The sequence below is a fragment of the Grammomys surdaster genome, unplaced genomic scaffold (genome assembly GCF_004785775.1).
Source record: "Grammomys surdaster isolate TR1022 unplaced genomic scaffold, NIH_TR_1.0 126059, whole genome shotgun sequence".
Lineage (NCBI taxonomy): Eukaryota > Metazoa > Chordata > Mammalia > Rodentia > Muridae > Grammomys > Grammomys surdaster.
Window position 1 is genome coordinate 2,346,554 of NW_021620869.1, and position 12,197 is coordinate 2,358,750.

At 51.9% G+C, this 12,197-nt stretch overlaps 1 protein-coding gene and 1 pseudogene across 1 annotated transcript; one reads left to right on the top strand and one right to left on the bottom strand.

Moving 5' to 3' along the window:
* Positions 1-1,574: 1,574 nt before the first annotated feature.
* Positions 1,575-7,456, bottom strand: LOC114610810 (aquaporin-12). The gene is made up of 3 exons (XM_028755432.1): positions 6,787-7,456; positions 5,110-5,226; positions 1,575-1,853 (listed from the first exon to the last, which is right to left on the bottom strand). The coding sequence occupies exons 1-3, from the start codon at positions 7,391-7,393 to the stop codon at positions 1,705-1,707; spliced, it is 873 nt and encodes a 290-aa protein (XP_028611265.1). The 5' UTR covers positions 7,394-7,456; the 3' UTR covers positions 1,575-1,704.
* Positions 7,457-8,148: 692 nt separating this feature from the next.
* On the top strand, positions 8,149-11,619 carry LOC114610734 (annotated as a pseudogene).
* Positions 11,620-12,197: the final 578 nt, after the last annotated feature.

The window sequence follows — 12,197 nt, forward strand, 5'->3', positions numbered from 1 at the left end:
TTCACAGTTCTGTGGGAGGCAGCGGGGTTGGACAGTCCTTCTAGCCAGCCAGGTGTATTGCTCATAACCACATGGCTCCCGGATTCCCCCAGGCTTCCTCTCTGCCCTTCACCCCTTACCCATCTACAAAGCAATTCAGTGTTTCTCTGCCTTTCCAAACAGATTTTCCGAAGAAGGGAAAGAGAATGTGAAACTGCTCTAACCAACAAGTGTGAGGGTGTTTTGTTTTGGTTTTGCTAGAAACAGATTTATTTCTACCAAAAAATTGGTGCATTTTGTTTTATCCACAAATCTTAGTCCATAGCATTTTAGAGACTTCTCAACATGTCACTTCAAAGACGTACCATAGGGAAAACGATCAATTTTCAGCAGTGTTAGAAACAACAGTGAGATGAACATCCATGTACCCTACTGAGAATTGTGTGTGGATACCACCTCCCATGTGTGTATGTGTGTGTGTGTGTACATGTGTACAAGCCTGTGCATACGACACTCACGAGGCTTCTAGAATGGCTCCAAGCTATCCTGTCACCACCACAGCCCAGATACACTTGGCTCTTACAACCTTCCTATGCATCACCCTGTACAGCCACCCTATACCTCAGTGTGTTATCTCCTCACTCTGCACATCTGGCCCAGGTTCTGCTGCATCATATCATAGGGCCGTGACCCTGACACTGCAATCACAGCAGTGTGACCCTGACACTGCAATCACAGCAGTGTGACCCTGACACTGCAATCAAGCAGGATTCTTGTCCTATCCAGCTGTGCATGCCATGAGGACCCCAGGCTGCCAGCCTCCCTGGGTCCAGTGTGGCTATGAGGAGCTGTCTCTGCTTCCTGGATGTCCACTCTTCTTCTGATGCAGCTTCCAGCCCTGATGCATCTGCAAAGCCCTGCACGATGCTAGTAGGCAATAGCCCATCCATTGTAGGCAGCAGCCTGTATCCCCATCCATTGTAGGTAAACTGCCCCACATCACCACTTCTGCACTCCCAAAGCCAAAGGCCATATGGAGCGGGCTCTCCAGCCCCTTCCAATGGCCATCACCCATTCCCAGGTTAGTCACACCAACACAGAAGGAAAAGGCTAGGGATCTCAGACAGGCAGCTCTGCCAGGATGGGTAGGCAGAGAGGCCTTTAGAGAAGGTGAAGGGACAGGCATGGAAGGCCCTGGAAGGATCTTCCTTTTCAATGTGACGTCACAAGTATCCAGGAAATGCAGACTGTTCCCTTGCTTTGTCCCCTAATCCTATCCCACCACAGAGTCAACTGACCCAGGTACTCCTGGGATAAGGTTTGGCCTGGCTTTAGGGGATAAATAGCCATAAGGGAAGGAAACTTCATCCACCTCAGGTTCCATTGCTATCCTTGGGGATCCCAGAAAGCCTTAGGCATTTCTGTGGGCCCAGGCATGTACCAGGTATCCAGGCCCAGGTTATCACAACCTAGGCATTGGCATTTTGCAGTCTTCGTGACCTTGCTTTTTACTATCGCTCTGTAAATATGAGGTAGGAAAGGACTTACCCACACCTGTCCTTCCAGAAGCTTCCTTCAGGCAAGGGAGACAGGCAGGTCTTAACCATAGTTTATTGGCAAATGTTTTTGTGGAGGGGAGACCAGAAGTCTTAGGAGGAGACTGAAGCTCCGGTGAGCAAGGCAGCTCATCTGGACCCCAGTGGCTACTGCCCTTTGCCACTGCCACTACTCCCCTTTGTGAATCTTGGTATCCACAGAACCTGGGGACAGCTTCCCCCTGGGAGTTCGGTATTTGCTTTTCTGCCGGTAGAATAGATTTCTCTGGAAAAGGCGGGGAAGGTGGCCCTGATGGAGTAGGACAGCCAGGATCATCCCTGCAAGAGATGGGGTCAGGTCGTAGAGCAGGTGAACAGAAGCTGCTGCTCAGGCCCTCCCTGCAGGCTCCTACTTGAGCTCTGGTCTGGCTCTTTCTGGCCACACCCCTTCCCTGGTCTTACCCCTTAGCGTTAGGAACAAGCTGCCTAGAGCCCAGGGAGCATCCATGGGAGGTTAGTATGTTTCTAGACTACCCTCTGGGGTCCCAGGACTCAGGGTGCCCCACAGAAATGTCCCACGCCATTTTCAGTTCTATACTGCAGTCTCTCCTTCAGATGGCTTCAGCCTGTGGGATTGTGGGAGGAGCTGTTTTCAGTGACTAGAGGTTGGGGGTGTGTGCTGGATAACTAGAGGAGGGACCCTCAATCTAAAAAATATCTTCATAAAATCTGGCTATAGAGCATTTTCTTAATTACTGATTAATGGGGGAGGGCCCAGCCCATTGTAAATGATGTCATCCCTGGGCTGGTGGTCCTGGGGTCTATAAGAAAGCAGGCTGAGCTAGTGATGAAGAACAAGCTAGTAAGCAGCATCCCTCTGCCTCAGCTCCTATCTCCAGGTTCCTGTCCTGACTTCCTTTGATGTGGGGGTATGAGCCAAATAACCCTTTCCTCCCAAGTTGCTTTGGTCGTGGTGTTTCATCACAGGAATGAAAACCCTGACTAAGATGAGACAATCAGGGTGAGACGTGGGTTGGGAAGGACCAAGGAGAGGGGTGCTGGCTCAATCTCCATTTTTTTCCTCTGATATTCTAAGTCCATACCTGGCCTCCAGGTCCTCAGAGCAATAAGGCACCCAGGGAAGGAGAGATCTGAATTTTCTGTTTATGGTTTAAGCACATGCTGTAGTGCTCCCTACATGGAACCCCCTCATGTGACCCGCTCCAGTTCCCAGCAGCCACTTTGCTCCAGAGAAAGGCTCCTGTGGCCATAGCCTGACTTGCCCTCACTCTACTGCTGGCCTTGGTCACCAGCAGATGTGAAGCAGATGTGGTGGTATTCTGGGTCCAGAGGCCAAGGGCCCCTGCTTAGGGGCTCCCAAGATGACCACGGTTACTGGAGCCAGGCATGGTGGATCACGCCTGTCTGTCATTCTGTTACACCAGGCAGGAGGGTCACAAATGCCTGTCTGTCATTCTGTTACATCAGGCAGGAGGGTCACAAATGCAGGCTGTCTGAGGCAGAGGGGCTCCCAAGCAGCAAGACCAAAATACAGTAGCTTGCAGTTCTTCCCCAGCAGAGGGCGCTGCTTCACAACAGCCTCGTTCTTAATGACGATTCTTTCTCACCCCTCCCCCACCCCGTGATTTGATCTCAGCTCCTCACACAAGAACGACAAAAGCATTTTTTTAACACTTCTCAACGCTGATTTCTAACTGCCTTCCGCCCACTGACCATGACTTTACCAGATGGCTGAGGTTCCCGAGAATCTTGGAAGCTTTCCGCTCCTTCCAGGGCCGCGCTTGGCCTCCATTAGCTCCTCAACGTTGAGTGATTTCTAACTGTTTTTGTGTTGGCGACTTTCAGATGACCACGGTTACTGGAGCCAGGCATGGTGGATCACGCCTGTCTGTCATTCTGTTACACCAGGCAGGAGGGTCACAAATGCAGGCTGCCGAGGTCAGAAGTAAACCCCACATCATGAGGGGTGAGGATGGGGGCAGCCTACCCAAAGTTACGCCAAAAACTGAAATATTAGGGTTGAAGAGATGGCTCCGCCCATGAGGTACTTGTCTCACAAGTGCGAGGACCTGAGTTTGATCTCTAGCACCTATATGTAAAAAGTCTGACAAACCAGAGTGATGTTTCAATCCCAGCACTCAGGAGACAGAAGCAGGCAGACCTCTGAGGTTTCAGGCCCAGCCTCATCTATATAAAGAGTTCTAGGACAGCCAGGGCTATTAGGAGAGACCCTGTCTCCAAGCTACCCCTACCCCCCAAAAATCAATGCACCATGGCACCTATTTGTAATCCCAGAACTTGGGAGGAAGAGACAAGAGGTTCTCTGGGGCTTGCTGGCCAGCCAACCTAATCTCAGAGCTCTCTCTTCAACAACAACAACAACGAAGATGGGTAGTGCCTGAGGAAGACACCCAGGGTTGACCTCCTGCTTCTACATGCATGTACACCTACGTACATACTCACGTATGTGAACACATGTACACACATGCACATACACCTACGCATAAATCAGTTAAAGCTGTAAAACCACAGAGGAGCCCTGCAGTCTGTACTTGGGGACAAGGGGATAAATAAGAAGCAATCCACAGAAGAGTGGCCCATGGTGGTAGGGCATATGGTGCAGAGAGAGGGCTTTATCTTTCCTCTCACATTCCAAGAACCCTGGTTACAGATTGTGAGAGCATCTCAGTTGTCACCCCAAGCTTGTGTGGGTGGGGAAAGCTGGGACTTCCCTCTCCATTCCCATCAGGTCACAGCTCTGTCCTGGTTCCTGCCAAGCGCAGCCCTGGAAGGAGCGGAAAGCTTCCAAGGTCCCAGTGGGCCTCAGCCATCTGGTAAAGTCATGGTCAGTGGCGGAAATCTAGTGCCTGGGCCCAGTGCCAGAAAGGAGTGGCCTCTACCTAGGTCACAAATGCCCTCCCCCCCCCCCCCCACGAATTGCCCAGATCCTGTAGCTAGAGACATCTGGTGGCTTTCTCTGGCTTACTCTGGCCCAGGGACTTTACTGCTATTTTTCTTTCAAACCTTGGGTGACTGTAGGGGGTTCCCTCTGTGCTTCAAGGAGTCACAGGGAAGACCTGCTAGGAGCTGCAGGCCCTGAGCCACCCAGGTCTGTAGCCCGGAAGGGTATGGGATCACCCAAGAATGACCTGTGTGTCACAGAGTCTCCATGGTACCAGCACTCAGCAAGACAGCTTTAACTGGGTATGTGAAGACGTACTGGGAAGGGAATCCTGGATACAAGGGAACCTACTGCAACCTGTCCCTTCTTCTCATGAAGAGCCCTTGAAGGGCCCAAGTCTCCATACTCCACTCTCCACCTAACACTAACCCCCTCCTCTGTGACAGTACAAGTGGAGACACGCCTAACTTAATCACTTCCTCCAACTACCCACCCTGCAGAGATTGAGAGAACAGGTCCAAAACCCTTGTTGCCCCACCCCATCCCACCAAGACCCCAGGGTGTTAGGAAAGACAGCCATATTGTGAATCTGTAACCAGCAATCTCTTGGGTGTCTGTGTCTGCACTCTGCCTGTGGACACGACCCAGGCCAGCCTTGTTCCCACTGCTTACCTGCCACAGGACCCAGGCAGTACACATGGGCATACTCCAGCAAGGTGTTCCCAGCACAGTGGAATGTGACAGAGGCAGCCAGGGCAGGATTGAAGAAGGCAGATGTGTAGGGCCCGGCTGTGGACAGAAGCATGGAATTCTCATGGGCTAGCTCTGCCTGAAGCAGCCTGGACGGACAGGCCAGGGAAAGAACCACCCCTGAGACCACAGTGCTAGAGACAGGACTAGGATTTTGGCACTGGGGACTTTGGGACAGCTGCCCTCCCTGTTGTGGCTGATGGCCACAAGAACACAAAGCTGGATCCTCCGAGGGCCAAAGGTCACAGGAGAGGAGCTGGAAGCAGGGTCTCACTGCTCCACACATCACCCTGAGACTCCTGCATCAGTATTTCACCTCTGCCTCCTAGGAGGTGGTCCAGAAGGAGAAGGATGTAGGAGAAGCGGCAGAAGATATGGGCAGGAAAGTGGGGGAGGAGGGAAATGAAGACACACAGAGAGGAGGGTAAGGGGCAAGACTGAGATGGGGGAGGGGCAGGGAGCTAAAACCAGTGACAGTGACAGAGATGTCACATGCAGGCCTTGGGAGAACTGCATGCAGAGGAGTCAACGGCTAAGTAGCCATGGAAGAGAAGTGTGGTGAGAGGAGCAGCTGAGCCTGCTTCTGTCTTTCAAGCCGTGCCAGGGAGCTGGGTGATGGTACTGGGCAGGCAGAAGAAAGCCTGGGCCTCAGGGAAAGCAAGTAGTGTGTAGACCTAGACCTGGGTGCCTGGCACAGGCAGCTCTGCTGTGCGAGTTGGGAACGACAGGATCCCGGTACGATAGGATCCAGCGGCTCTTGTTCAGTCTGCTGGGAATCATCACCCTCCTGTGCTCTCTGTACAGCTGGCCTCAGTTTATCCCGTCACAGCAGGGTGCTGGAGCTCCTTCCCACGGTCTTGCTAGTACGGGTCACCAAGTCTTGTGCTGGGTTGGCTCAGCATCGGCTTGTGCCGTTTCTGCTTTCTGGGCTCTTGGCCTCCTGGAACAAGCCTTGGGAGACCTTTGCTCTTGCATAATGCAATATCTACAGAGCCTGTGGCTCTGAGGAGCAGCTAGCTGAGAGCCTACAGTGCTCCCTGTCCTGGATCACCCTGTCTAGGGATGCCTTCCTCAAGGTGGGTCCCTGGGCTAATGAGACCTGGAAAGCAAAAGCAGAGCATGGACCTTGAGTTAGCCTGAGCTGGGCCCAAGGCATCCCCTAAAAGAGCCCAGTCAAGATGCCAGCCTGTCGAAGGCAGAAATCACAGGCATGAGAGGCTGCTGCTGTTTCAGGACTGAGTGAAGAAGGTGGAAGGACCCAGGAAGAAAGAATCCATAAGTCTTGCCACCTTTTATGGGGTGTTGGAGGGCTTGGGGACTTCCAGAGCATGGCCAGGACCGAGTTTTAAAATGCTTAGCTGCTCCAACTGCTGGAAATTGGGGACAGATATATGGTACAGGGATCCTCTCTACACAACCCCAAGTCTAGCCTTCCAGCCCCTCTCCTCCTGTGGGGGGCCCAAGAAGTGGCTATCCCAGCCTCCAAGGACTTATGGGCCCCTTGGCCCAGGGCCCCACCTTGAGGGAGGCATCCCTAGACAGGATGATCCTAGGTGTTGGGGGTCCTGCTAGGTCTAGCAGAAAGGGGAGCAAGCTTACCTGTGTAGGCCATGACAGTGACCAGCAGGGCCAGAGCAGGCACCCTGTAGACAAGAAGGCTGTGCTGCAGGTGGAGGAGGCTCAGGTGGAAGAAGAAGGTGCAGGCACCCTCCACCAGCATGCCCTGCAACACGGATGTACGCAGGGTGGAGCTGCAGTGTACAGCCATGAGGCTCTGCAGAAGGTGAAGTTCGCTGAGCTCCCAGGCCCAGCAGCGCTGGGTCAGGGCACAGGCAGCCTGTGCACCCAGCACCTGGGCCGACAGTTTCAGCAGAGTATTGGGCAGAGATGCCTCCACCATGAGGAACTCCTGCAAGGCCACGGTGGGGTTGGCAGAGGCCCCATCGAAGGTGACCCCATGCACCAGGAAAAGCAGAAAGACCAGGGTCAGCAACAGGTCAGGCCCGAAGCCCCCAGCCCAGGGGCCAAGCTCCACCAACACTCGCATCTCCAGGCAACAGGCTGCCAACTGGGCTGTGCCCACCGCCTCCCGGACAAAACTGGCATAGGTACCTGCTGGGAGCAGGGCTTTAGATGCCCTTCTAGCCATCTCACAGATGGCACAGGTAGCAAAAAAGAAACAGAGGGACACATTCAGACTGGCCATCAGTCTGGGTTCTACAAGGAGCAAGGACCTGGTGACGTGTCGGGGACTAGCTGGCCCTACTGCCCAAGGACAGAGAAGCCGTAAGAGATTGAGCTTGGCTTCTGGGAACACTCGCACCTGTGCCCCTTACAACTGACATCATTGGTCACAAAGCCAAGTGCTGCAAGGAACACCCACAGAGGACCCACCCTGCTTGGCGTTCTCCCTGGGCTGAGGCACCCTGCTCCAGCTTCCCTCTCTCACCAGCCAGGGGCACTGCAGAGAGGCCGTTTTCTTCAAAGCTACCACGAGGTCTATGACCTACAGCCAGGCTCCTGGCACCAGGACAACAGCACCTCCTGACATCTGCATTTTGTTCCACCTGGTCTCTCATCTTCCTGCAACTGTGCTATGTCCCCTCCTGGGAAGAGCCCTTAGATTTGAGGGCACACTGGGTCCCTTACTCCTGGAATTAGCCAACAAATATCTGTCATACTGGGATCTGCTAAATAGATCAGGTCCATCCCCCACCCCCACCCCCAGAAAACCAGTGCCCCTAGCAGGGAGCTCTGGGCTACAGGACACTAACCTCACAAATGTGGGCCACTTCGTTGTACCTTTGGTTTTTCTGCCTGGCTGTGTACATCAAACAAAATACATTTTTAAAAAAAGGCTGTGAGGGAGTATTTAGCCCAATGATTGGCTGAGCAGCATTGTCCTCAGACCCAAGGATGTGTCAGGCCAGGATGAGGACCTTTGACACCTGTTGGGGGATAATGTCCCTCACAGCACCCTGCCTCTTCACTGGATACAGATGTATGGGCAGGTACCTTCCTGGGGTCATATGGTGGGCTATGGCTCTCAGGACTAGAGAAATCAGAGGAGTTAAGGACACTCTGGGGACTTGGGACTGGATCCTGGTCAGGATCCAGGCTGAGAAGCATGAAGCCTAGAGGTATATGGTTCTGGAGTGAGGGGGCTGTCATAAATACCCCACAGAGACACTAATGGGACAAGAGGATGAGTTTGTATTCCAAGGAGCTGTTGGGGGTATCTTCCAGGCACAGGCCAGGTTATGCAAAGCCTTTTACGAGGGGGTGTGAGCTTCCTCCCCACATCTGACTTGAGAAACGGTTGAAATGGGTCCTGACAAAGCATGTCCCCAGCCACAGAAGGAACGATTCCCGAAGACGCTGCTGTGATAAAAAATCAGACTGAGGTCTAAACACTGTCCCCTGAGACACCACCATGGTTCCAGCAAGGAGTGCAGTGGGAAGGGGAGAGACAGAGTGGACAGATGGAGTTGGGACACCCACCTGGGTGGTACCTAGAAGTCCCAGAGAGGAATTCCATCCAGGCTCAAGTGAGGTCAGAGATAAAGAACTCCAAGAGTGGGCGCTAACCAGTGGTATTAATGGGAGGCTGAGAACCAGACCTGGAGTCTAGCTTCTAACCCCCCCCCCCCCAGGGAATGTGCTCCCTGCGCTGTGAAGGGTGAGGACCAGAATTTCTCCACCAGAGCCAGTCAGGCCACATAGCATCTCATCTACACCAGACCTCCCCTCCCTCAGGGGGAACTCTGTTCTCATTCTTGGTCTTCTTGTTTTGGGTTTTTTGTTTGTTTTTTTAAACTCAAGTCTGTCTCCTAACCATGGAGCCTGCTCCTTGCACACACAGAGACTGAGACTGAGGGAGGGACATGGCCTGCCAGAGGCCACTGGGAAGCAGCAGCCCAGAAAGTAGCTGTTTTAAAGCTCCAGACACAACTGTAAGAATCTGGAACATTCCAGAGGTGGAGAAGGCACTTGATACTCTCCAACAAGGAAGAAAGATCCTGATCTCCGGGCTTCACAATTGAGATCCCGGCAAGGAGGTGTCCTTGATTTCTCTGCTCATAGCACCCCAAGAGAGGCCTGCCCAGACCCCAGCCCACTAGGAGCTGTTCCTGCCCATCCCCTATTGAGGTTCCTCTCCTCAGGAATGGGAAACAGTCTGGAAGCTGCAGAGACTTAGAACATCAGTGGGAGAAGGAAGATTCTCCACAGAGAATCGTGGGAGAAAGGGTTCAGGTGACATCATTTTATGACCCCAGTGTCTGTATCCTTCCTTCTCCATTGGCAGCTCTTTTCTCCATCCATGGTGGGGGTCCTGGACCAGTCAGTCTTTGCTCTGGCCTCTGGCCAGTTGATTCCTGATAGCATGTTACATATGCACACACACACACACACACACACGAGAGAGAGAGAGAGAGAGAGAGAGAGAGAGAGAGAGAGAGAGAGAGAGAGAGAGAGAGAAGCACTCTTCCTTCTGGATCCAGATAGCTTAAGGTCTCTAGTCCTTGCCCCATTCAAAACTATTTGCAACCTAATATCATATAAACTTAAGAATCAGCTTGTCAATTTCTATTTTAATCTATTTTAAGATTTTTATCTTCATTACACGTCTGTGTCTGTGTGCAGTTTCATGCACAGAGATCAGAGGTTGTGGAACCCTTGGGAGATGGAGTTATAGGCACTTGTGGCCTGCCTGACATGGGTGCTGGAAACTGAACTTGGGTCCTCTATAAGAGCAGTGTACTTTCTTTCAGCTCTCAATTTTAATTTTAAAATCTTGTAGAATTACAGCTGGGATTGTGTTGAACATTAGAGCAGGGAGAATTAGCCCTGAAACAGTTGGGTCCTCCATATGGGGTACTTGGAGTTTTGTCTGTGTTGCCTAGAACCTCCAGTGCATTGCTGAGTTGAAGTGCAGACAATGGTCACGTCTCTTCACTCCTGATGTTTGGATTATGTGCTCAGTCCGCCTGTGCTATTAGCTAGAGTTTCTATAGATCTCTTTGGTCAATACGCTGGAGTGAGCTCCCCTGTGACTAGCCTACTGAAAGTTTTACCAAGAATGAATATGGCAGTTTGTCTGGGAATCTTTTTACACCTTTCGAGACATTACAGGTGGGAAATAATTACCAGGGTACAGCTTCTAGCTCATTCCTGCCTTTGTGGAAGGAGGGAAGGAAGGAAGGAAGGAAGGAAGGAAGGAAGGAAGGAAGGAAGGAAGGAAGGATTAATGAATTACCTGGACATGCCACTTGCTTCTCATGACCCCTCCCAAATTGAGTCCTGGTCGGCTTGCCTTGTCAAGCACTACTCACTCTGGACTAACTTGCACTCTTCAGCCAAGGTTATTCCACCAAAGAAATGACAGCGGTTGTGAAAACCAAAGAAGTTGTTGGGAGCAATAGTGGCCCCTTTTCTTAGACTCAAGCGGCAGCGATGGAAGAGACAGATGGCAGGAATCCTAGCCATCTTTGGCTCTGCTGGCAGCAACTTTCAACAGAATTGAGTCACCCGGTAAGAAAAACAACTTCCAGGGTCTGAGCCAGTCAGAGGCACAGGTGAACTTGAACTCATGGCCCCTCAGCTTTCACAGGGTGCCAATGATTGGCAGATCATCTCTTCCTCCTCTGAGGCTACTCCTGTCCCAAAGAAACAGGGTAGCAACAGTCCCACCAGCAGTGGCGGCAGTGAGCCTTCTCAGAACCACAGTCTGTGTTGTGGCTGCTACCTCCGCTGTAGAGAAGTAGCAAGCTCTGGCAGGTCTACCCAGAATGATGCTTAATATTCAGGATAGAATCACCCCACAGTCACCCCACAGTTCCTGACTGATGACGGGCAGCAGGTGATAGCATTTTGCCCAAGTTCAGCAGAATGGGTCTGAGAAAATGAAGATCATACCAGGGGCAGACCCATGGCTCATCACAAATCAAAGAAGTGAGGGCATCATCGCTATTGCCCCAAACATGTCCCCCCTCCAAGGCCTGCCTAGTAATGTGCTCTCCATTATGTGATGGACTCCATATGTGACCGCTGTACTAGGGCCCTGAGTGGGAGCATTATTTTGCTGCACTGTCAACAGTGTTTCTGGAGTGACCTTGACTCCCAGCTCCCAGGCAGTCGCTATCAGTAGCTCTGGATCCCAGGAGAGTGACTCACAACCTGTCACCCCAGGGACTCCCGTCAGTTCTGTCAGCTTTCTGTCTTCATGATACTTCTACCTCTTTTTGCACCAGAGCCAACAGGCACTTGACAACCATTACCACTAGCAACATAGAAATTATGAATTTTACCACCAGTAGATGACTGGGAACCAGCTCTCACAGCCAGATATACTGGGTCAGTGGGCTCTAGGGGTCAGATACTCTGAACATCCAGTAGGACCAGATGTTGAGAAACTCACTTGCAAGGAAGTAAAAAAAAGAAAGAAAGAAAAAAGAAAAAAAGAAACCAGCAGACATAGTATTAACAAATCTTACCCCCTCCACTAACAAGAGGGGTAGCTCTTTGGGTCCCTCAAGTGGTGTTAGATGTCCTTGAGCAGCTTAGAACAGACAACACCAGACCAAACGGTTCGGGGGGGGGGCGTGTTATTCAGGAGATAGGGCAAAGGTGGGGGAGAGAAGTAGAGGAAGAAGATGGAAGAAGAGAGGAGAGGAGAGAGGAAAAAGAGAGAGGAAGAAGAGAAGTAGAGGCCAGCCATGACCACGTGGAGAGAGGGGGAAGGGAAGGGGGGACGAGGGGACAGAGAGAAGCTAGAGGCAAGAGAGCAAGAGAGAGAAAGAGAGAGAGGAGGGGACAAGCAGCCCCTTTTATAGTGGGCAGGCCTACCTGGCTGTTGCCAGATAACTGTGGAGGTGGAGTTTAGACAGAATACTAACATTCCCCTGTTTTGGTTTAATTAAAAAAGAAAAATAAGAGGTGACAGCGAAGCAGGAATAGGGTCGTTGTGATATCTGGCTACTTCCTGCTGGCACTGGGGGCGACGTGTCTCT